The sequence below is a fragment of the Lissotriton helveticus genome, chromosome 12 (genome assembly GCF_964261635.1).
Source record: "Lissotriton helveticus chromosome 12, aLisHel1.1, whole genome shotgun sequence".
In the NCBI taxonomy this organism is placed as follows: domain Eukaryota; kingdom Metazoa; phylum Chordata; class Amphibia; order Caudata; family Salamandridae; genus Lissotriton; species Lissotriton helveticus.
In genome coordinates, this window is record NC_136073.1 from 463031087 (window position 1) to 463055091 (window position 24005).

Here is a 24005-nt window from a genome sequence, read left to right on the forward strand (position 1 = left end):
GAGAGCGAGCAAAAAAGGTAGCTCTACAAAGGGCTACTGCAACACCAATGTGGAACTTAAATACATACTCACTCAACTGTTGACAGCCACTTGAATCCATGCACAAGTCTGAACTCAAATTCCTAATGTTGAAAACAGTCTTTTCTATGGCCATCTCTTCTCTATGTGGAGTCTGTAAACTACAAACTCTCACCACCGTAGAACTTTTTCTACAAATCCATGAGCACAGTGTATTCTTGAGGACCAACCCTTGGTTCCTCCCTTCTAACCAAAAAAACATATATGCACCTCAATGGTGTGGTATGACTAGACTGGATCAAAGACCACTTGCTGGGAAGAAGCCAGAGGGAGAAACCTAGTAAACAAAGGTGATAGAGGAAGGGTGTCCTGTTTTCCTGAGTCTGCTTCTGGCCTTTTCACATGCTATCAGCATTGGCTGAACTCAAATGCATGTTTGTTCCATCAGTCTTTACATTCCTCCCCTCCTTATGATTATGATGGAGCCAAAGGAAGTCTTCCTGGTATTAAAAATGTTCTGCTGGAAATAGAAAGTTGATCATCATGGACCGTTTTGCCTGCAATGTACTACACAAACAAATAAAGTAACCCTTTGTTGTATTATGCCTAAAAGTCTATTTCTCATGCTGTGCACTTAGCGACCGGCCTTCCTTCTGATAAGTTCTCTTATTTTCAGTAAGACACCTTGAGCAAACGTGTACCTGGGAGTTGGAAATTAATGATGATCTTCTCTCCATATTCTTTCGCTGGGGGATCAAATGGTGGGCCTGTTTGCTTCAAGGCAAAAAGCAAGTTTGAGTTCTGTACATCTTGGATTTGCGTGGACCCGCTCTCTTTCTCTGAGCCACACATTACTTCTAGGTTGGACACATCTAAGTTGAGCTGCTTTTACTCCTTTTCCAGAACTATACACTCGCTGTAATCTCTATGGGAGACTTGCGTCTGACTTTCAGATAGTGTGCTAAAATGGAAAGCTTCTCAATGAGTCATCTTTTCACATGATCTACAATTCAGTCACCTGGTATCTTTAAATGTAATGTAAATGGGGCTGTTCAGAAACTACTTGAATGAGAATGTAACTGAGGCCCAGTACAAGCAACAGTAGGTTTGGTAAGCCAATGAGTCTTAGCAAAGAACACAAATGCTTTGCCCCTTGCATGAAGTGCTTTATTTGCTTCATCTCTCATGTGGCTAGGTCTGTGAGTTACATTGGTGGGGTCCGACCCATTGTGGTAACTTCTGGAAGAGCTCTTCTTTCTTTGAAGGTAGTTCAGATGGGATAGGTATAAGGAATTCTTCCACTTCATACATGCTTTATTTCTGATATAAATATAAGTGATGCCCTCGTCCTGTTTGTTTCTTTTACCAAATATGGTCATGCAGTGTTTTATTCACTCTCCCTTTCTTGTTTTGTAACTGTTTGCCATTGGGGTGCCGAGATCAAAAGAGATGGGTGCTGTGTGTGAGCTGGGTATTCTGACAGAATGGGAGTGTCGCACTACTACACTAACCAGGTGATTAGACTGCCTTCGTTTTTTCTGAATTCATCCTGTAATTCTGGGAGGCCATGTACATTTTTGCTGTCAGGTAATATATTTACCTCTACATGGAAAAGCCATAGGATTCAACAAAAGAATTGTAGAGCAGGTTTCAAATTGCCACAACCTGCTTCTTTAAAGAGAATATTACAATTTAGTTAATTTGGCTTCTTATACAGATGCAAACAATATTGGCTGACTTAAAAAGTTGATACTATTGGGGATGCTGAAGTTATGCTTGCAAAGAGAACATCACCAAAAATCCAGTGTTGGTTTTGAGGGAGGAATGGAACAGCTTGTGGTCAAGGTATTTTCTAGAGATGTCTGAAGTTTGCAACTTCCATCCTGTTTGCAGCAATTGATCGCAATGTGTTGAGCGGAAAAAACAAGACGTTGTCCACAGTGATCCAGTGCATTCTTGCTACAGGTGGTGATGCAGTTTGGGCTTGTCGGTCACCTCATTTTTTATTGAAGAGCAATAAACATTCACACGTTTAACTTTAGTTTTGATGCAAATAATACTTTTATTTTTCTAGTTGGATAAATTTCAAGAGGTTTGTCAAGCTCTGGCGAATGAAGATATCATGTTAAGGACAAGAGGGCCTCCAAATAAGAGGTAGGTTTAATATCTAGCCTTCTGGGCAGTTTCAAAAACTTGAACGGTCAATTAAAATATATTTTTTATAAAAGGTATATCTTGAAATCTATTGAATGTAATGTCTTAATTTACAGTTCTTAAAACGATATTTTAATGGTTCACAATGTCTGTAATGATGTCTTTCTATTAGTCATAAAAGACAACCCCTGCATCTCACACCTAGCTGGAAGTTGAGATATAAATATGTGGCTGTAGATACACATGCTCCTGCCAGCTAATGTTATGTTCAGACGTTTGGAAGTTGTTTTTGTTCCAAAAAGTATTTTGAGTCACAAGATGTGTTGTGACTCCTTCCTTACTGAACAATGCGGATAGGCATTAACTCTGTTTAAAAAAAAGAAAGAAAAAAAAGTATAATGTCGCCACCTATTTCAGACGTATACAGAGAGCGCTCTGAGTTAGTTGTGTTTCCACTGGGAGTGAATGTTTTGATTTGTTCTGCATTCCGTCTATCAATTGTGTGTCTTTTGCTTTCTCGCCCCAAGTGCGCCAGGTATTCCCAGACGTTGGGTCCTGTGCTCACTGTGCCACTGGAATCAACCTTTCCTGGCTGAAGTGGGGTGAAACCCCAAAATCGGTCCTAGGATGCTTGTTTCCGGTCCAGGGAGGACCTAGCTTGGCAGTTTGGGCTGGTCTGTTCCCATGAGGCACAGGGTCAAGAATGATTTGCATATGGCCAGCTCTAAACTGGGCTGGCATGGTGAGCAGACGAATGATGGATTTAACCCAGATCTCTTGACTGGGGGTGAATGTTTAATTTGTTATGCATTCCGTCCATCAATTGTGTGTCTTTTGCTTTCTCGCCCTAAGTGCTCCAGGTATGCCCAGACGTGGGTCCTGAGCTCACTGTGCCACTGGAATCAAGCTATCCTGGCTGAAGTGGGGTGAAAGCCCAAAACCGGTCCTAGGATGCTTGTTTCCGGTCCAGGGAGGACCTAGCTTGGCAGTTTGGGCTGGTCTGTTCCCATGAGGCACAGGGTCACGACTGATTTGCATATGGCCAGGTCTAAACTGGGGTGGCATGGTGAGCAAAAGAATGATGGATTTAACCCAGATCTCTTGACTGGGGGGGAATGCTTTGACTGCATTCCATCCATAAATTGTGTGTCTTTTGCTTAGTTGTGTTCTCTAGCCCAGACAGTTGGATTTTGACCCAGACGTCCAGATAGTTAGATTTTGAACCAGCCCGTGCCTCAACAATGTTTTGCCATGCTTTGTCATTAGATATTTTTCGAGGACCTACAACCAATGCTTAATGCACATGAGGCCTTCCCATGCCGGTCAGGAACCAAGTGTCCTCTTTCGGACTTTGAATTGAGAGAATGCTGACCAGAAGAGTGTGATGAAACGGACAGCTTTTCAGCATTGCCTCCAGTTCAACTTCAAATACCCGTGGTCGGATTATCATGATGTCTGCACCCTGTATCTTTCTACCGACTATGACCATGCCCCCTGTGAGTCCTTCCTTATCTTCTGCTTGAAAAAGGCCCAAAGAAATGGCTTTGAGGGTACTTGCGTTATCTATGCATCTTGTCTTGATTCAGTTCAAGTATTTCCATAGGATTTTTTTATTCTCCCGAGCGCCTCCGGCGTATGGATCGAGCCCGTGACTCGGCGTGTCTGCAGTGTGGGTCCACCTCGGGTACCCGTTTACCACACTATCTGTACCTGCCTCGGGGCACAAGCATATTGGTTGGCAGTCAATAGGCGATTGGGGCGGGTTGTGCGTTTCCCTGTGGCACTTGACCTCAAAATTGGTCTGCTGAGGATAATGAACTCAGACAGTCCATTCCCTACTTGCAACAGCATATATGGTGGCCGAGAGAGATCTTGCTACACACTGGAGGGATGCACAGGCCTGTCCATACATGAATGGGTCCGAGGAATGGACTCCTGCACAGCATTGAAAAACTGGTGCATAAGGCACTGGGGGTCCCCACAAATATAAGTCTGAAACCTGATAGAGACATCTAGCTGCAGATTCCTTAACTTAGAATATCCCCAGGCGTCAGACTGGATCCTTCAAACTTTCTGCAGCAGCACCTCTGCGTGCCAGGGGCTGCGCCGCACGGCTCTGCCCTGACGTCGTCCACGGACATGATGTCAGCAGAGCCATACAAGCCTCTCCCGGCGCATTGACGTCAGTTTTCTTCTTTTCCGCGTCCCATTGCGGGTCCAGGAAAACCAGCGGGTCCTTGGCCTGTTTTTGAAGCCTTCTCGATGCCTTCGGCATCAGAGAACAGTGTGTGATGCCTTCGGGCTTTAAAGCGTGTGAGACCTGTGTGCGACAAATGTCTGTCACAGATCCGCATGCAATATGTTTGTGGTGCCTAGGAGTGCACCACGACTCTGAAGAGTGCGACGCCTGTCAACAGATGAAACCAAAGTCCCTCAAGCAGTGTCGTATGAAGCTGCTGGCCGCCCAGCTGTCCGATCCTCCGCCTTCGCACCGCCGCTCTCCCTCTCTGGATGCTCACTGGGTCGTTCCTGCGGACGTCATTCGGAGACCGGTAAGCACACGCATAAGTCACCGAGGTCTCCCTCCCCTAAACATGACGCTGGGACCCGCTGCTCTCTGTCTTTAATAGGCACAGGCACCCAGGAGTCATCTCCTCCATACCCACCCTTTCCAGTTGTCGGAGCATCACGGACCCAGATGGAGGCCTATTCAAGGGCTCTCCAGTCTTTCTTCGGGTCACCCCCTCTCCCTGGTGTGCCTTCAGGTGCCAGAGAGGAGGAAGGCACTCATGTCTGGTCTTTGCCGGCGGATTGCTCCTCTGCGCCAGCTGTGTGCATAGACTCTGGTTTTGGAGTCGATACAGTGTCGGGACATGGCCCAGAGGGGCATCCCAGTAATCCGTTCAGCCCACTTGTCCAGTCTCCACATAGCCCTGTGTGGCTTCCTATTCTGACGTCGGCTGCGGCACCGAGTTTTACGCCCTGTCGACCTCTTTCCTCCCCGCAGGTGGTGGTCGAGTCGCTGTCGGACCGCGCCCAGATCGAGTCCCCTCTGGAGGTTCTCGACGTCGATACGACGCCGTCTCGGCATCGCTCGATGCCGGCGCCTAATGCTCCTCTGTTACATGAGGATGAAATTCCTCTGGGTTCACCACTCTCGGGTTCGTTTCAGTGCCCCTTGATGCAGGTGCCTAGCGTTCCATGGCCTTCGGATCAACCTCAAGCTCATCCACCCTTACCGGCTAGTGGACGAGTTAGCCTCCAACCGTCCCCGACACATGGTTTATTGTCACCCCCAGAATAGCGACAGAGGCTAGTGCGGCTTTCGCATGCGCAGTTCGCAGGGCTGCAGATAGTCTTCAGTTGCAGCCCCCTGTGGTTTACCTGCCTTCTGATTCTTTACTGGTTTTTCTCCACATTGAGCCTGTGGACGTGGAACCTTTGCTGGCCCTTAGTGGGTCTTTGTTTGACATCTTGCTTGGTACCAGGGCAGGGCCCTCCTCTTGTGACCCTGTTGATCGGGCCATTGCTCGCCAGTATCGTCTGGCCCCAAACGATCCTGTTTGCTTGTCCCTTTACCCTAGAGCTCAGGGTCTAGGCAGTCTCGCTGGCTAGAGACATGTGGTCTCCACATTTTTGCCTCCACCAGTCCGGGCATCTGTGCCTTGAACATGTCTTGCGTGTTCGCATGTGCTTCCTTTGCCCTATGGGACTTGGTTGAGCTCCTTCTTCCTTCTCTCCCAGAAGGGCCCCGTGCTGACCTGCGTCGCCTTCTTTTTGATGGTTGGGGAATGGCACAATTTTCCCTTCGATCGGCCCTGGATGCTACAGACTCTGTGAGTAGGGCAATGATCCAGTCGATTGCTTTGCGCCAGCATACATGGCTGCGTGATTGTCATTTTCCCGACAATGTTCGGGACGCTCTTCAGTATCTGCTATTCAATGGCGTGTACCTTTTTGATTGTCATGCTGATTCAGCGGTCTCCCGACTCATGTCTGGCCTCCTGTGATTCTCTGGCCTTTGTGGCTTAGCTTTCTAGTCCTTGTGCCTTATCTTTTTCATACGTTGTATGACTTTGTGTGGCTTTTCTTATGCAAAGGCAGTACTGCCTTGTTTGTTTGGGAGCCTGGGTTCATGACATAATACCCATATTGTCTAAGCGGCTAATCCGCCATGTTTGCCTTTGTTCAGGTCAGCTGGTTCTGTCTTCCTTTCAGTCCTCTGTTGGTGAGCTTCCCTCAAGAGGAGCCCCCTTGCCGAGGTTAAGACTTACCCTATGTGGGGTATTTGCTGGCTATTGTGTAGCTACCTTCCTACAAGGAAGGCTTGGTATGCTCCTGTGGAGTCTTCCTCACAGAGGTTCTTCTGTGGATCAGTCTGCCCTCTCTTTCTGCTGCTATGCGACCTACACGTTGGTGTCGCTCTATTGCACTTTCAGTTAAAGTTGGGGTCTATGGTTGTCCATAGTGCTTTGTAGCCTCAGTAGGGGTTCCCTACCGAGAGGCTCTGCCTTCCCAAAGGCATTTGTCAGCTTTCCTGTGTTCCTCTTCGCCCATGTTGGCTGCTCTTCTTTTAGCCAGCCACTGTCCCTTGGGCCCCCTTGTTCTGTTCCAACACCGTTCTTCCATGGCTGATGCCCTGCCATCGTATGACGCAAAGGCGGTGCAACTGCACGGCACAACTCTTCGATGTCTGCGCGTAGTGTGGGTGCACCCTGGCATGTTCGCTATCATACGGTGCATGCGTTCTCTCTTCCACTTCTGCGTTCACTGGTTCTACCCTCCACTCTCCAGAATGGGTAGTGCTTTCTCAAGCTTCAGCACTGTCTGGGCTTGTCTATAGACGGTGGCGTCTTCGCCACATTCGTCTATGCTGTACACTGCCTTCTGCCCTCATTTTCTGGGCACTTATCGAACAGGAGTTTTTTCCTATCTCCCTGCTGCTTTCTGCGCAGGTGTTTTCCACGCTTCTACTTTGGGTTTCTACAGTAACACTCTCAAGGGCAGTGTTCTCTTCAGGATGCTTGCTTCTTGGCTAGTGTTGTCTGTACATCCCTAAGTCATTCCGTTGGTCCTGACTTTTTCCACTTTCGTGTCCTGCTCCATCTCCTTGTCTTTCTAGCGGGGGACTGTGGCTCCTCCTGGACGGGTGGCTCATGTCGCTTACAGATCTGGACTTGTCCTTCCGACTCTGTTTCACCAATACTGTTGGTACTTATAGCGTACCCTTGTCTTGTTTTATGCAACACATCCTTTTTAGATGTCCATCTTATATAAAAGCTGTAATATTGTGCCTGGAGTGATAAATGGCTTTTGTTATTTGACAGCTCGGCAAGGACTGCACTGTACTAGTCCTATGCTTAAAGACTTTGCTGTTTAAATGGCGAAAGACTTTGTCATTTTCTATCTCGGCATGGATAGCACTGTCTAATCATATGCTTAAAAACTTTGATAGAAAAACAGACATTTGAGGTGAGCAGATCTAGAGTGTCGCTGGTGTTGAGAGTGCTCTAACAGGAGCTGATTTCCACCTAAACTGAGACCTACCCAGAGTTCTCTCCTTCTTTTTTGCATAATTTATGCGTCACTCTATGCCTGAAAGGGTTTTGTTTTGACTTAATACTGGGTGCTCCCTTGTGTCTGGACAAAGCTATACCTCTCTGAAGAGCTCTAATTAGAGCGAAACACTGTGTCAGGGGTTGCTTTTATTCATTTCAGGTTGGCTTGAGTTGGTATTTTACCAATTCAAAGCTGTAATATTGTGCCTGGAGTGATAAATGGCTTTTGTTATTTGACAGCTCGGCAAGGACTGCACTGTACTAGTCCTATGCTTAAAGACTTTGCTGTTTAAATGGCGAAAGACTTTGTCATTTTCTATCTCGGCATGGATAGCACTGTCTAATCATATGCTTAAAAACTTTGATAGAAAAACAGACATTTGAGGTGAGCAGATCTAGAGTGTCGCTGGTGTTGAGAGTGCTCTAACAGGAGCTGATTTCCACCTAAACTGAGACCTACCCAGAGTTCTCTCCTTCTTTTTTGCATAATTTATGCGTCACTCTATGCCTGAAAGGGTTTTGTTTTGACTTAATACTGGGTGCTCCCTTGTGTCTGGACAAAGCTATACCTCTCTGAAGAGCTCTAATTAGAGCGAAACACTGTGTCAGGGGTTGCTTTTATTCATTTCAGGTTGGCTTGAGTTGGTATTTTACCAATTCAAAGCTGTAATATTGTGCCTGGAGTGATAAATGGCTTTTGTTATTTGACAGCTCGGCAAGGACTGCACTGTACTAGTCCTATGCTTAAAGACTTTGCTGTTTAAATGGCGAAAGACTTTGTCATTTTCTATCTCGGCATGGATAGCACTGTCTAATCATATGCTTAAAAACTTTGATAGAAAAACAGACAATTGAGGTGAGCAGATCTAGAGTGTCGCTGGTGTTGAGAGTGCTCTAACAGGAGCTGATTTCCACCTAAACTGAGACCTACCCAGAGTTCTCTCCTTCTTTTTTGCATAATTTATGCGTCACTCTATGCCTGAAAGGGTTTTGTTTTGACTTAATACTGGGTGCTCCCTTGTGTCTGGACAAAGCTATACCTCTCTGAAGAGCTCTAATTAGAGCGAAACACTGTGTCAGGGGTTGCTTTTATTCATTTCAGGTTGGCTTGAGTTGGTATTTTACCAATTCAAAGCTGTAATATTGTGCCTGGAGTGATAAATGGCTTTTGTTATTTGACAGCTCGGCAAGGACTGCACTGTACTAGTCCTATGCTTAAAGACTTTGCTGTTTAAATGGCGAAAGACTTTGTCATTTTCTATCTCGGCATGGATAGCACTGTCTAATCATATGCTTAAAAACTTTGATAGAAAAACAGACATTTGAGGTGAGCAGATCTAGAGTGTCGCTGGTGTTGAGAGTGCTCTAACAGGAGCTGATTTCCACCTAAACTGAGACCTACCCAGAGTTCTCTCCTTCTTTTTTGCATAATTTATGCGTCACTCTATGCCTGAAAGGGTTTTGTTTTGACTTAATACTGGGTGCTCCCTTGTGTCTGGACAAAGCTATACCTCTCTGAAGAGCTCTAATTAGAGCGAAACACTGTGTCGGGTTGCTTTTATTCATTTCAGGTTGGCTTGAGTTGGTATTTTACCAATTCAAAGCTGTAATATTGTGCCTGGAGTGATAAATGGCTTTTGTTATTTGACAGCTCGGCAAGGACTGCACTGTACTAGTCCTATGCTTAAAGACTTTGCTGTTTAAATGGCGAAAGACTTTGTCATTTTCTATCTCGGCATGGATAGCACTGTCTAATCATATGCTTAAAAACTTTGATAGAAAAACAGACATTTGAGGTGAGCAGATCTAGAGTGTCGCTGGTGTTGAGAGTGCTCTAACAGGAGCTGATTTCCACCTAAACTGAGACCTACCCAGAGTTCTCTCCTTCTTTTTTGCATAATTTATGCGTCACTCTATGCCTGAAAGGGTTTTGTTTTGACTTAATACTGGGTGCTCCCTTGTGTCTGGACAAAGCTATACCTCTCTGAAGAGCTCTAATTAGAGCGAAACACTGTGTCAGGGGTTGCTTTTATTCATTTCAGGTTGGCTTGAGTTGGTATTTTACCAATTCAAAGCTGTAATATTGTGCCTGGAGTGATAAATGGCTTTTGTTATTTGACAGCTCGGCAAGGACTGCACTGTACTAGTCCTATGCTTAAAGACTTTGCTGTTTAAATGGCGAAAGACTTTGTCATTTTCTATCTCGGCATGGATAGCACTGTCTAATCATATGCTTAAAAACTTTGATAGAAAAACAGACATTTGAGGTGAGCAGATCTAGAGTGTCGCTGGTGTTGAGAGTGCTCTAACAGGAGCTGATTTCCACCTAAACTGAGACCTACCCAGAGTTCTCTCCTTCTTTTTTGCATAATTTATGCGTCACTCTATGCCTGAAAGGGTTTTGTTTTGACTTAATACTGGGTGCTCCCTTGTGTCTGGACAAAGCTATACCTCTCTGAAGAGCTCTAATTAGAGCGAAACACTGTGTCAGGGGTTGCTTTTATTCATTTCAGGTTGGCTTGAGTTGGTATTTTACCAATTCAAAGCTGTAATATTGTGCCTGGAGTGATAAATGGCTTTTGTTATTTGACAGCTCGGCAAGGACTGCACTGTACTAGTCCTATGCTTAAAGACTTTGCTGTTTAAATGGCGAAAGACTTTGTCATTTTCTATCTCGGCATGGATAGCACTGTCTAATCATATGCTTAAAAACTTTGATAGAAAAACAGACATTTGAGGTGAGCAGATCTAGAGTGTCGCTGGTGTTGAGAGTGCTCTAACAGGAGCTGATTTCCACCTAAACTGAGACCTACCCAGAGTTCTCTCCTTCTTTTTTGCATATATATATATATGTATATTGTTCAGAGTTCCACATCACTGTATGAGGAACCACGTGAGGACTGCAACTACCATCATGCGGTGGACCTGGGATCCTCAGCCCAATCCACACTCCTGCCTGTGGGAGGAGGAGTCAAGATACTAACTAAGGGAGTGGTCTCTGAAGCCCACGAGAATCGATCAGCCTGTTGGACCTGCACTGATGACGGCCATTCCGGCCAGAAACCCATCTGCCAAAGCATTTCACGGACTGCAGGAAAGCACTTCATTTATGCTAAATAAATCCTTTGTTGTTTACCCGGATGATGTGTCCCGCTGACTTTCTATTAAGGTCAGCAATTGGTGGGGATATATATACATATATATATACATATATTCGGTACAGCATGCTATAAACCAATAAACAGCAAAGAATACAAGGCAGCTATTGAGATGCTTAGAAAACACATCCAACAAAGCAAACGAGATGGCATGATTTCGAGAGATGAATTTGATTTTTTATGGAGTGAATACCCAACTATACCCTCCATATACTTTGTTCCGAAGACACATAAAGATACAAGTCCAATTCCGGGCCGTCCAATAATATCGGCCATAAACAGTGCAGGTGAACATCTATCACAATATGTTGACTTTTACCTACAAGATCTGGTTAAAGAATTGCCGACTTAGTTAAGGACACAGGTGATTTTTTGAAAAAAATCAAAAATATCCAATGGGAAGAAAACATGAAACTGATAACCTTGGATATAGAATCACTATACACATGCATCAACCATGATGTGGGACTTACAGCAACCAAACACTTCCTTAACAACAAACAGGCGAAGTGTTATGAACACAACAAAACTATAATCAAAAGCATTGAATGGTGCCTTAACAACAACTACTTTATGTTTGGGACTCAAATGTATAAAAAACAGAGGGGTGTAGCGATGGGGTCTTGCTTCTCCCCCAGCTATGCCTGTTTGATGGTTGGCTGGTGGGAGGAGCAGACCCTAAAGACAAAACATCGAGAACAATATGAAACGCATGAAGGTTGTGGCTGAGATTTATCGACAATGTTTTTATTATCTGGCACGGTAACTCTGATAGTGCTAAGGATTTCATTACTGATCTCAATGACAACCAAGTCAACCTCAAATTCACCTCACATATCAGTGATAAGGAGGTAGAATTCTTAGGTGTCAAAGTATATGTAGAAAATGAAACAATCAAAACCACCCTCCTTAGAAAAGCCACAGCAGGCAACTGCACGCAACCAGTGCCCACCCAATGCATTTAATAGAAAGCATCCCCTATGGTGAGCTTTTGAGAATTAAACGCATATGCAGCACAACTGAACAACAAGAAATCTGCATGAGGGAGGCACTAGAAAGGTTTTGTAGAAGAGGTTACACTACATCTCTCAACAAAGCTCTCAATAAGGTCAAAACAAGAACTAGAGAATCCTTATTAGATCCCCCACCTGCCAGTAGGGACTCTGACAATGAAACCGTAAGGGATGAGGAAGTAAGTAGTACACCTAGACTTATCCTCACATTCAACAACCAGCATCGCCAAATTCGATCAATCATTAACAAAAATTGGCCGATTGTTTTGACAGATGCAGTTATGGCCCCTGAAGTACCTAACATTCCTACTATCACATACCGTAGAGGCACTTCAGTGAGATCACAGGTAGTGCGCAGTAACCCGGAAAACATCAAAGCCAGTAAAAGTACCTGGCTAAAGCGCAGGGAGGGTTTTTATAAATGCACATCCTGTAGGGCCTGCAAATTTGGTGTTACAACCACCAAATACAAAAGCCCCTTCAGTCCATATGAGTCCAAAATACAAGGGTGTTTTAACTGCAAAACCGAGTTTGCCGTATATGTCCTGACATGCACTTGTGGCCTCAGATATGTAGGCAGTACCAAACTACAAGTGCATGTCAGGATACTTCAACACCTTCGGGCAATAGTGAACAATGATACGGCCTACCCGGTAGCTAGACATTTTAAAGCTGTCCATAACAATGATCTTAAACACTTGGAGTATTTTGTAATTGCAGCCGTCCCTGAATACCCTTGGGGAGGCAACAGTGAAAAATCACTTAGACAATTGGAATCCAAGTTCATCTTAGAATTAGACAGCAAATACCCCAAAGGATTGAACAACACAGAGGATCTACACAATTTTCTCTCAAATTTAGCACCTTATGCCCAATTCTAAACGTTTAGGCCATTTATCAACTTATCGAACATGACATTTTACCGTTTCCTCTATTCCCCAAATATCTGTTTTTATTGATTCTAATATATACATTGTATTTTTAATGTATATATATTTTAGCATACCCCATTTTTTTCTCTTATAAATCTATTTGCACATTTAGCAACTTTGCACATTCACATTTGCACTATTTCTTAAAACTCATCAGGCAGCTGCTAGGTTTATAACATTATGTCTGGCATACTCCATTGCACATTTGCACAGTCCAACATTGCTAGTTTGCACTTATGGTTAGAACGTTATCCGTATTGATAGCGATTCAGAGAAATTCAAACTTAGGAATTGATTCCGAAATGCTGCTTACAATTAATAAGTACTATAATTAACGCATATTTTAATGATTGACATAACTACTAGGTATTTATACAGATAAATTATGTTTATATATATATATATATATTATTTTTTTATATATATATTTATACTTCTATTTATATAGTGATAAAATACATGAATGTCATTATTGCCATGTGATACATTCTAGATACTTATATTCAACATTATAAATTTGCATTCATGCAATTGAATTCCAGTGAACAACACCATGTGCAACAACTTGTATCAATATGTTTAGTCAACACGGACTGTGTGACGTTTTGCCAGCAGACTTACAAAGCAAATGCATTTAAGCCATTGAGTATTTCTTTTATGTTTAATTGTCATGTGATGGGGGTGTAAGCATCACACAAAAACAGAATATAAATATGGAAAGCGGACTGCGTTTCCGCCAAGTGAACAAGAATACATCGTTATTCGAAACGCGTCTGACCGTGAGCTGTTAATAAATCAAGACCTGCTTTTACCACTAATCATTGGTGTCCGTTTCTTCAAGCATTCTCCAATGAGTCCCAGTCAAATTTGAGCAGTAAATTGTAAAAGTATTCCCCCAGTGGGCTGAAGGTTGAAAAATGTAGACTGCACAGCCTCTGCTTTTGAAATGATGGGATATTTCCACCTTGCACCCGATTTACTGACTGGGACTCATTGAAGTAGTACCTACCTGCACTGCAAGATCCATAAAGCCACGGGGTTGGCCACGCCCACATGGGCGGGACTTTAGATAAATTGGGTGCAAGGTGGAAATATCCCGTCTAAGTCAGCAGCTTTGCCACTGATGAAGGGAGTGGAATTCTCCTGAAACGTGTCTGGCCATTTGAACTATGAATGCTGAATCCTGTATGCGGCCAGCTTGCTAACTTGACACCAAGTAAAGCGGAACAAAAACCGATCTGCTTGCGGCCTTTTTTCATCTCGGGCTAACTCTTTGTTTGATATGAGCGGCTTAGCCCAGCTGAGAGAAGAGTCCCCCTGCTATGTGCAGGCTCGGGATGCCAGGTGAAGCTGACTCCGTGAGAAGGCAGGGAGTCGCCGGCATCATTTCTAAAGCAGAGGCTGTGCAGTCTACATTTTTCAACCTTCAACCCACTGGGGGAATACTTTTACAATTTACTGCTCAAATTTGACTGGGACTCATTGGAGTAGTAACTACCTGCACTGCAAGATCCATAAAGCCACCGGGTTGGCCACGCCCACATGGGCGGGACTTTTGATAAATCAGGTGCAAGGTGGAAATATCCCGTCTATTTCAGCAGCTTTGCCACTGATGAAGGGAGTGGAATTCTCCTGAAAAGTGTCTGGCCATTTGAACTATGAATGCTGAATCCTGTATGCGGCCAGCTTGCTAACTTGACACCAAGTAAAGCGGAACAAAAACCGATCTGCTTGCGGCCTTTTTTCATCTCGGGCTAACTCTTTGTTTGATATGAGCGGCTTCGTCCAGCCGAGAGAAGAGGCCCCCTGCTATGTGCATTCTCGGGATGCCAGGTGAAGCTGACTCCGTGAGAAGGCAGGGAGTTCCCGGCATCATTTCAAAAGCAGAGGCTGTGCAGTCTACATTTTTCAACCTTCAACCCACTGGGGGAATACTTTTACAATTTACTGCTCAAATTTGACTGGGACTCATTGGAGTAGTACCTACCTGCACTGCAAGATCCATAAAGCCACGGGGTTGGCCACGCCCACATGGGCGGGACTTTAGATAAATTGGGTGCAAGGTGGAAATATCCCGTCTATTTCAGCAGCTTTGCCACTGATGAAGGGAGTGGAATTCTCCTGAAACGTGTCTGGCCATTTGAACTATGAATGCTGAATCCTGTATGCGGCCAGCTTGCTAACTTGACACCAAGTAAAGCGGAACAAAAACCGATCTGCTTGCGGCCTTTTTTCATCTCGGGCTAACTCCTTGTTTGATATGAGTGGCTTAGTCCAGCCGAGAGAAGAGGCCCCCTGCTATGTGCATGCTCGGATGCCAGGTGAAGCTGACTCCGTGAGAAGGCAGGGAGTTCCCGGCATCATTTCAAAAGCAGAGGCTGTGCAGTCTACATTTTTCAACCTTCAACCCACTGGGGGAATACTTTTACAATTTACTGCTCAAATTTGACTGGGACTCATTGGAGTAGTACCTACCTGCACTGCAAGATCCATAAAGCCACGGGGTTGGCCACGCCCACATGGGCGGGACTTTAGATAAATTGGGTGCAAGGTGGAAATATCCCGTCTATTTCAGCAGCTTTGCCTCTGATGAAGGGAGTAGAATTCTCCTGAAACGTGTCTGGCCATTTGAACTATGAATGCTGAATCCTGTATGCGGCCAGCTTGCTAACTTGACACCAAATAAAGCGGAACAAAAACCGAGCTGCCTGAGGCCTTTGTTCATCTCGGGCTAACTGATATATATATATATATATATCTCGCAAGCTGGTTCCCGACATCACTGGCTTTGCTGCCTCCGCAGCTGTTGTTCGTTTTCCAAGTTATTGGAAGGCCGGGAACCCACCATGGACTTTGGGGAAGAATGTTGGTAGTAACGCGGTGTAATAGCCGCGCGCTGGATGGCAGGCACTGTCCAAGTTACCCCTACCTATTTGAATCCCGAGGTCTACGGTGAGGCAGTTTGGGGACCCAAGGAGGTGCGCTTCTTTCCGTAAACAAACAGGAATTTTTGCTTTCATAAACACACGAACTGCTGTGACATTTCCGCTGTACATTGTGGCGTGTATATCCCCCCATGCAGCACTTACCTCGGAACACCAAAAGGCTTCCTGGGTGTTGTAGTCCACGAACACCTTGTGGACTGACTACAAGTGAGCAGATTACATCAGGGAGGCGGGGCGGACCCTCTTCCAATAAGAGGGAAGCAGAATTCAGCCCATGTGTTTGAAAGCTACCTGGAGATGTGGGCGCTGATGAAGGCTGATCCTTATGCCGAAATGCATTCGCCAAATACGTAATAAAGTGTGCCTCCAAAGTGTTCCCCTGCGTGGTCTCTGCTCATTCGGAAGAAGGAGTTTGTGTTTATTTATATATATATATATATATTATATATATATTATATATATATTATATATATATATATATATAATATATATATATATATATATGTATTTAATTCAGTCGCCATACAGATTTTATCTGGTGCATCTTGGGAGCAGTAGTTGTTCATTAGACTACAGTTCTCCCGGCAACTGAATCAGCTGATCTCTCACAAATGGGAGGGCCGCAGCAATTTACAAAGGAGGGAGGAGGAGGCATCCGAGAATCGAACAGCGTCTGAGGAAGGCTCGTTAGCCGAAATGCATCATGCTGTTTTATTCTGTGCATTGAAAGCTTCCACCACGTACCCCGTTACGGCCTTTGATTAGTTTGAAGAGGGTGATCTTTGTGGCATATACTTCGCGTCTTCCAGGAGCTCGATACAAGGCCCCGTCCATACAAAGTGTCCCAGAACTTTGCTGGCATCGTGGCACAAATTTCAAGGTATTGAATGTTCCAGGACCGCCTGAGAAACGGGCCAGGCAAGTGGCCGCTGTCAAAGGCAGACTGTGACTTCACAAGGAGGTAGGTTGATTTCCTCCCGCATCACGGCCCGGTTTTGGTTCCAGCTATGGGGCTTTGGACGTTGGGGACTCGAGGGGGCTTTTTAACACTTTATAAGCGGGGTCACCAGACACTACACTGCCCCTCCTTTGCTTGGCATTTCAACATTTCAAAAATATTTCTTTCAGTTGCCATGCGGATTTTATCTGGTGCATCTTGGGAGCTGTAGTTGTTCATTAGACTACAGTTCTCCCAGCAACTGAATCAGCTGATCTCCCACGAATGGGAGGGCCGCAGCAATCTACAAAGGAGGGAGGAGGAGGCATCAGAGAATCGCACAGCGTCTGAGGAAGGCTCTTTAGCCGAAATGCATCATGCTCTTTTATTCTGTGCAATAAAAGCTTCCACCACGTACCCCGTTGTGGCCTTGGATTACTTTGAACAGGGTGATCGTTGTGGCATATACTTTGCGTCTGCCAGGAGCTCGATGCAAGGCCCCGCCCATACAAGTTGTCCTGGAACTTTGCTGGCATCGTGGCAGAAATTTCAAGGTATTGAATGTTCCAGGACCGCCAGAGAAACGGGCCAGGCAAGTGGCTGCTGTCATAGGCAGACTGTGTCTTCACGGGGAGGCGGGTTGATTTCCTCTCGCATCACGGCCCGGTTTTGGTTCCAGCTATGGGGCTTTGGACGTTTGGGACACGAGAGGGCTTTTTAACACTTTATAAGTGGGGCCACCAGCCACTACACGGCCCCTCCTTTGCTTGGCATTTCAACATTTGAAAAATATTTAATTCAGTTGCCATCCGGATTTTATAGGGTGCATCTTGGGAGCTGTAGTTGTTCATTAAACTACAGTTCTTCCGGCAACTAAATCAGCTGATCTCCCACGAATGGAAAGGCTGCAGCAATCTACAAAGGAGGGAAGAGGAGGAGGAGGCATCCGAGAATCGAACAGCGTCTGAGGAATGCTCGTTAGCTGAAATGCATCATGCTGTTTTATTCTGTGCATTAAAAGTTTTCACCACGTACCCAGTTGTGGCCCTGGATTACTTTGAAGAGGGTGATTGTTGCGGTCTGCTCATGGTGCGACCTCTTGGGTGTCTCTGGGCTGCCCATGCTTCCCTACAGGGGGATTACCTATGCTTGCTGTGGTTCTTGCGTCCTCACTTTTTTTATTAGTATTCCTGACTTCCACATAAGTACCAGTCTTACTGTGGTCGTGTGCTGGGTGCTTCTGCTTGTTGCCATCCGCCCTCTCCCATCTCTTGTTAAGGAGCGCCTGCATACTAGAGTGGCTTGGGTTTTTGGGAATACCGCCACTTCTGGCCATGGATCGGCATCCTGCCATTGCTACCCCACATATCTTGGCTCGTACAGATTCAACAGTGCTTTTTTCCACTGTTGTGTATATTTGACCGGTATGTGCTGACTATGTCATACCGTTTTCTCCTCTCTGTGAATGCATCGGATCCTGCGTATCCATTGGGCCCTAGGTTTAGTTCCTCTTCTTCCGGAGCCATCAACTCTCACTTCAGCACCGGCCTTTCTAGCTCTATGCTTCCTTCTCTCAACCCCGGTATACACACAGTGGATTTCGTGCTGTTCTTTCATGGTTTGTGGAGCCTTTGCCTCCCATTATTTTCTGCTCTTTTCAGAGCTTCGTGGTCTGGTGTTGGCTATACTGGCATTGCTGTCCCCACTGTGTTTCGTCCCCTTGTTGATGGCCAAGTTCACTCTGGAACTTGGTGGGGTTCAGTCGCAGACCTGCCTCTTCTATGGGTATGGCTTTGGTATCTATTCTAAGTTAAGGAATCTGTGGCTAGATGTCTCTATCAGATGGACGAGTTACTTACCTTCAGTAATGATGTATCTAGTAGAGACACAAATTAGCCGCAGATTCCTTAATGCCTGCCCATCCTCCCCGTTCTGTGAGGAGCGTGTCAGGCCGGGTATTCTGCATTTGCCTCCCTCCGGGTGGCTTTGTCTTTCTGCGGGGTGACCTCTTTCGCTCCTCTCCAGGATGCTTCATTCTGTTTTACTTGCTACTACACCCTTTCTCATTGTTGGGCGGTAAACTCATGTGTCATGTATCCTTTTACATCCCTACCCACCTGGGTCATCCAGTGTGGAGTCTACTCACCACCCTCCTTTTTAGGTTTTGCTTGGCAATGCGTACGAAGTACGCATGCGCTAGCAAAATCTTATGTTTTGCTCTGTGGGGTCGGGTATCCGCCCCCTCCTCGCCCCCTCCTCCCATTGGCTAGCTCCATAAATGGAGGCTAGCCATTGGGAGCCGGATCTGTCCGTCAAGGCCGGACCAGATTCGGGGGCGTTCCTGACATTTTTTCACTCTCCCCCCACTTCGGATCGTCATCGCGGCGGTGGGTGTGTGTTATTTTTTTTTCTCGAGTCGCCATTTTTTCTTCATTTTACATGCGTTTGTTGTTGGAGTTAGTTCAACATTCGAGTTCCCACGAAGCGATCAGGGATCAGGTAAGGAGTATTTTGTTTAAAAATTTGTTTTCACTTTGTAAGTTTAGGTATTTTGTTGTGTCCCTGTTCCCGCCCCCTCCCGCTGTCCTTGTGTCCGTTCCGCCCCCCTCCCCGTGTGTCCGTTCCGCCCCCCTCCCCGTGTGCCCGATCCCGCCCCCCCCTCCCCTTTCACTCTCCGTTGCTTGTTTTTTTTTAACTAAAATAGGCTTGCAACACGGACATATTCTCTTTTCAAAAACCGAAATGGTCATGCAGCAGCGATACCCCATGGTCAGACAGGATATAGGAGGTCCTTGTACACTTATGTGAAGCCACGCGGTCACTGCAGTAACTAACTAACTGACTGGTTTCTCCATGTTGCCTCTTGGTATATTCAGCAACTTCTGTGGTGGGCAGAAGCTGAGGGAAAGCGAGGATGACAAAGGCGGGGCACCCCCATGTGGTAATGGCCCTCTGGAAAAGCCACTGTGGCCCCTCAGTTAAGCAACAATACGACTGAAGTGTCAAACTAATGGCTGAAAGCGTATAGCTGGGCTACTTGTCGAGCCGCCTGAGATGTCATTCAAACTTTGGTGCTACGGAGGCAGAACAATGGAAACTCTTCTGGCTGGTTTTCATATAGGCAGTTGTCCTGTGAGGTAGGTAAGTGGAGCAGCTTGTGGCGCACACAGACCGTGTAAAGCGAATAGCACCGTTCCGTGGCGTGAGGTAGAGAAGATAACAAGACAACCTCAAGTGAGGTCAGTGCATGATAAGAGGCAGAGGTGGGAATGGACGAATTACGCAGAAGATAGAGCCAAGAAGCGCAGCAGTAGCACGCTGTGAGGTACAGCGGAAACACGGGTGCGAGGTATATGCAATAGTACGGTGGAGTGGGTAGAGGAAGCCTGTGATACACATGGGGCAGCGCTGAGAAGTAGGGGGGTAACACTGGAAGGATAGCGCTGAGAGGCAGGCAGGAGCAGCACAGTGAACAGAAGGGTCGTGTACAGGCCAGGGGCAGCACTCTGAGGTACCTAGGGAATAGCTGGGTGAGGTACAAGTACACTGTGCAGCGAGGTACACAGTGGTGTGTGACACACAGCCAATAGCATCTCTCTGGGGTCTGTGAGACCCGAGTATATTCCCATCTCTGTGTTCTTGTGTTAAACTTCCATATAGCCTGGTCGCATCCCCCTTTGGGGCACTCCTCAGATGAATGAAGGTTGTAATTTTCAATTAATGTTTCAACACATTTTTTAATTTTCAAGCTATCTTTAACTTTGTCTCCAATGCATTTCGAGCACAAATTGCTCACAATTTTTTTTCCTGCAATGTATTCAGAAAGTCAGCGTATATTCTTTGTTATAGGAACTTCTCCCTGATTAAGAGCAATTTGTGCTCGAAATGCATTGGAGACAAAGTTAAAGATATCTTGAAAATGAAAAAATGTGTTGACTTCACTGCTTCGATCAAAATAAAAAATCCACATAAATGAATAAAATTCAAAAGAAAGAATCTAATGCAACTTTTTGTATGAACGTTTATTTCTGAAACATTAATTGAAGATTACAACCTTCATCTGATGAGTGCCCCAAAGGGGGGTGCGACCAGGCTATATGGAAGCACAAAAATATCATTGATTTCATAGACGTTTTAGGACATAAACGTCACCCCAGGGTGCACCCATTTAACTTAATAACATTTTTGGTTAACCATTCAAATTTTGTGAATATTGAGAAACCCAGGCTGTGCGCTAAATCCATCTGCTTTAGATACTTGTGTTAAACTTCCCATACAAACGAGCATGACGTCAAATAAAATGCGTCATGGTTATACAAATGTTACAGGCTTTGAGACAGTAGAGCTTCCGCGCCTTTCCTTCGATGATGCGCAGCATCAATTTAACGCGACAAATGTTTGGGGTTCCATGCCTCAATTCCACAGGAGTATATTTACACAGTAGCGTGTGAACGATGGAATCCCAGTCGAAAACGGCCCATCAATTTGTAGAGGTGGTTCCCAGTGCAGGTTAATTTTCAATTAGCTCAGGTGTTCACTCACCATGCCAACTGAATTATACATATGGAAGGGATATGAATAGATGTACTGGAAGGTCTACTGCATATACTAGTGAATACAGTCATCTCTATATACAGAAAAAAATGAGTTATATTTAGAGGGGTCGGAGTGGGACGCAGTGGGTGGATGGATGCATGATGGATGGATGTATGCATGGTGCATGGATGCATGGATGGGTTGTTGGTTGGATGGGTTGGTGGATTGCATAAATTGTTGAGGGATTGGCTGTATATATGCATCTATCCATCCACCCATCCATACACCCATCTATACACCCATCCATGCATGCACCCATCCATGCATCCACCAACTCATCCATGCAAGCATTACAACAAGAGCACATAGCTCTCCTTCGTCTCTCCTCGCCCCCCCTTCCCTGAGCCCGCAGCTCTCCTTCGCCTCTCCTTGCCCCCCCCCTTCCCTGAGCCCACAGCTCTCCTTCGTATCTCCTCGCCCCCCCTTCCCTGTGCCCTGCCCTGCTATTGTAAATGACAATGCCATTTATTTATGTTAAAAAAAAACATAAATAAAAATAATGTCAAGAGCAATGCCAATAGCTCTAACTTTAACAAAGGCAAAACCATTGCATTGTAAATGCTTGTTATCTATTGCCTTGGGGTGTTTTACCTCCCCGGCGGTCCATTGATTTGAAGTCTATTGGCTCTGCCTCAGTCTATAGGTCTCCTACAAGGGATACAGCATCCCTTTCTGGTGCCGACTTGTGGTGGATTACTACTGCTCCCCTGTTTCTGTCTCCGGGGAGGGTTAGCCTTCGCTTTTGCAGGGTTGCTTCTCCGAGCGGTGCTCTGCTCTTTCCCTTCACTAATTTTCAGTTTGCAGTGCCTGGCACTGTTCTTTATGGTGCTGTCTTACCATTCAAATTATTTTCTTTTTCATCTTTTTTCGCACTCCGTTGCCATACTCTCAGTTTTTGGTGGTGGCTCCGCAGTGTGGCGCGGAAAAGTTTCTCCAACGAAAACTGACGTAAGAGTGCCGGGAGAGGCTTATATGGCTCCACTGATGTCACGTCCGTGGACGACGTCAGGGCGAAGCCGTGCGGCTCCGCCCCCGGCACGCTGAGGTGCTGCTGCGTAAAGTTTTCCGGATACAGTCTGACGCCTGGGGATATTCTAAGTTAAGGAATCTGCGGCTAGACTGTGTCTCTACCAGATATATTGTTACCGAAGGTAAGTAACTCGTCCTTTAGTGGGTGTGGACTGAAGATTCCATGCAAACTAGTTGAGACTATGGTTATTGTCTGATGTACTATGTATCCATGCCATGATGTTGTTATTTGTGAATTTTGTTGCGCTCTATGACATTATGTATAATCTACGCACTGCTTGGTGTTTCAGTTGTGACCCACATGGCATGAGCTTGCTGTTTGCATTGATTTAGTTGATATAAAATAGTCTCAATAAAAAGTGTTATAAGAATAAAAACAAACAGTCCTAAGATACCGAAGGCAAAGATGCTGGTCCCATCACAAGATCACCACCAGCCATCCTCTGATGCCCTGGACATCCTCAGAGAAGTCGACCCCTTCGGTGCTGAAGAAGGATGAGGATGGCTGCCCAGAATCTCGGCAGCCTATCCCAGTCCTGGGAAAGTGCCTCCCGAGCGCACCAAAGCACAAATGAGAGGAGGATGTCAAGCCAGCTCTCAAAACTAGCAGGCCTCAAATGAAGACCATGCCCAGGTTGTATGCATGCCACCCACCTCCGAGATCCAAGCCAGAGTCAAGTATCTGGCTATGGTATATCATTTCTCCCTGGGGAGATGGGTATTGAGCCCTAAGCACAGATGCAAAAGATTGCCCCGTCCAGGGCCTCTGTTGCTTTCGGGCTCCGGTCGACACTGACAGAAGGCTTCGGAGTTGACCAAGACTCCACCCAAGGGTCAAGCATCCACGCTCATGCCGGATGCTGGTGCCAGAGCACTACCAAAGCCAGCAGTGAAATCTCATTGATGCCAAAAGCTTTGTTTACAGGCCAATCTGAGCATCCTGAGGTGCTGAGCAGTCACCGAAGAAACAGTGATAGGGGCACAAACCCTTTACCTTTCTTCTCTCTTCCCCTGCCACCAACTCCACCACGCTCACTCATACTACCTTCTCTTACTCCATCAGTGTCTTCTGTGAGGGCCCCTTGTACCCTTTATTTTTTATTTTTATCCCAGGTGGTCGTTATGAATCCATTGACCCATACAACCACGCCTTATGCTATGTTTACCTCCCCTTCGCTGCGGGGTGTTTCCCCCCCGCTGTGCGGGGGGGAGGGGGGCACGCGCAGCGCCCCCATGCTCGTCATGAGGCAAAGCGGAGCTGCCCTCATGACGAGCTGAGCTCGTCACGGCCGCACCCGTTTTTAGAACGTTCAGCACAGCGGGGAAATTAGCCCCGCGTGCGAACGTTCCAACTGCCGTGACGAGCTCAGCTCGTCATGAGTGGAGCTCTACTGTACTCCATGACGAGCTGAGCTCGTCACCAGCATGGATGAGGTTAAAGTCATTCAGTGGGCCAACATGCATGTCATTCAGGAACAAAAGGACTTCCTTGTCTAGTCCAAACGCTTAGTGTAGTTCTTACCCACGCTTAGGAGCATGCTCACGTCTGCCCTGGACAACTTCAAGGAGCTAGTCAGTGACAACTAGGATTGTTAAGAAATCCAAACCTTCCCCTAGTTGCCCTATTTACATATAAACTCATGTCCCTCCTGAGTCCTGGTAGCC

General features: G+C 45.8%; 1 protein-coding gene across 1 annotated transcript in view; it reads left to right on the forward strand.

The window, feature by feature from the left end:
* OGFOD1 (2-oxoglutarate and iron dependent oxygenase domain containing 1) overlaps positions 1–24005 on the forward strand; it is a 214463-nt gene that overhangs the window by 152776 nt on the left and 37682 nt on the right. Inside the window, exon 9 of the mRNA XM_078671565.1 lies at positions 2093–2172. Within this exon, the coding sequence (XP_078527691.1) occupies positions 2093–2172 (80 nt within the window). The remainder of the gene's footprint in view (positions 1–2092; positions 2173–24005) is intronic.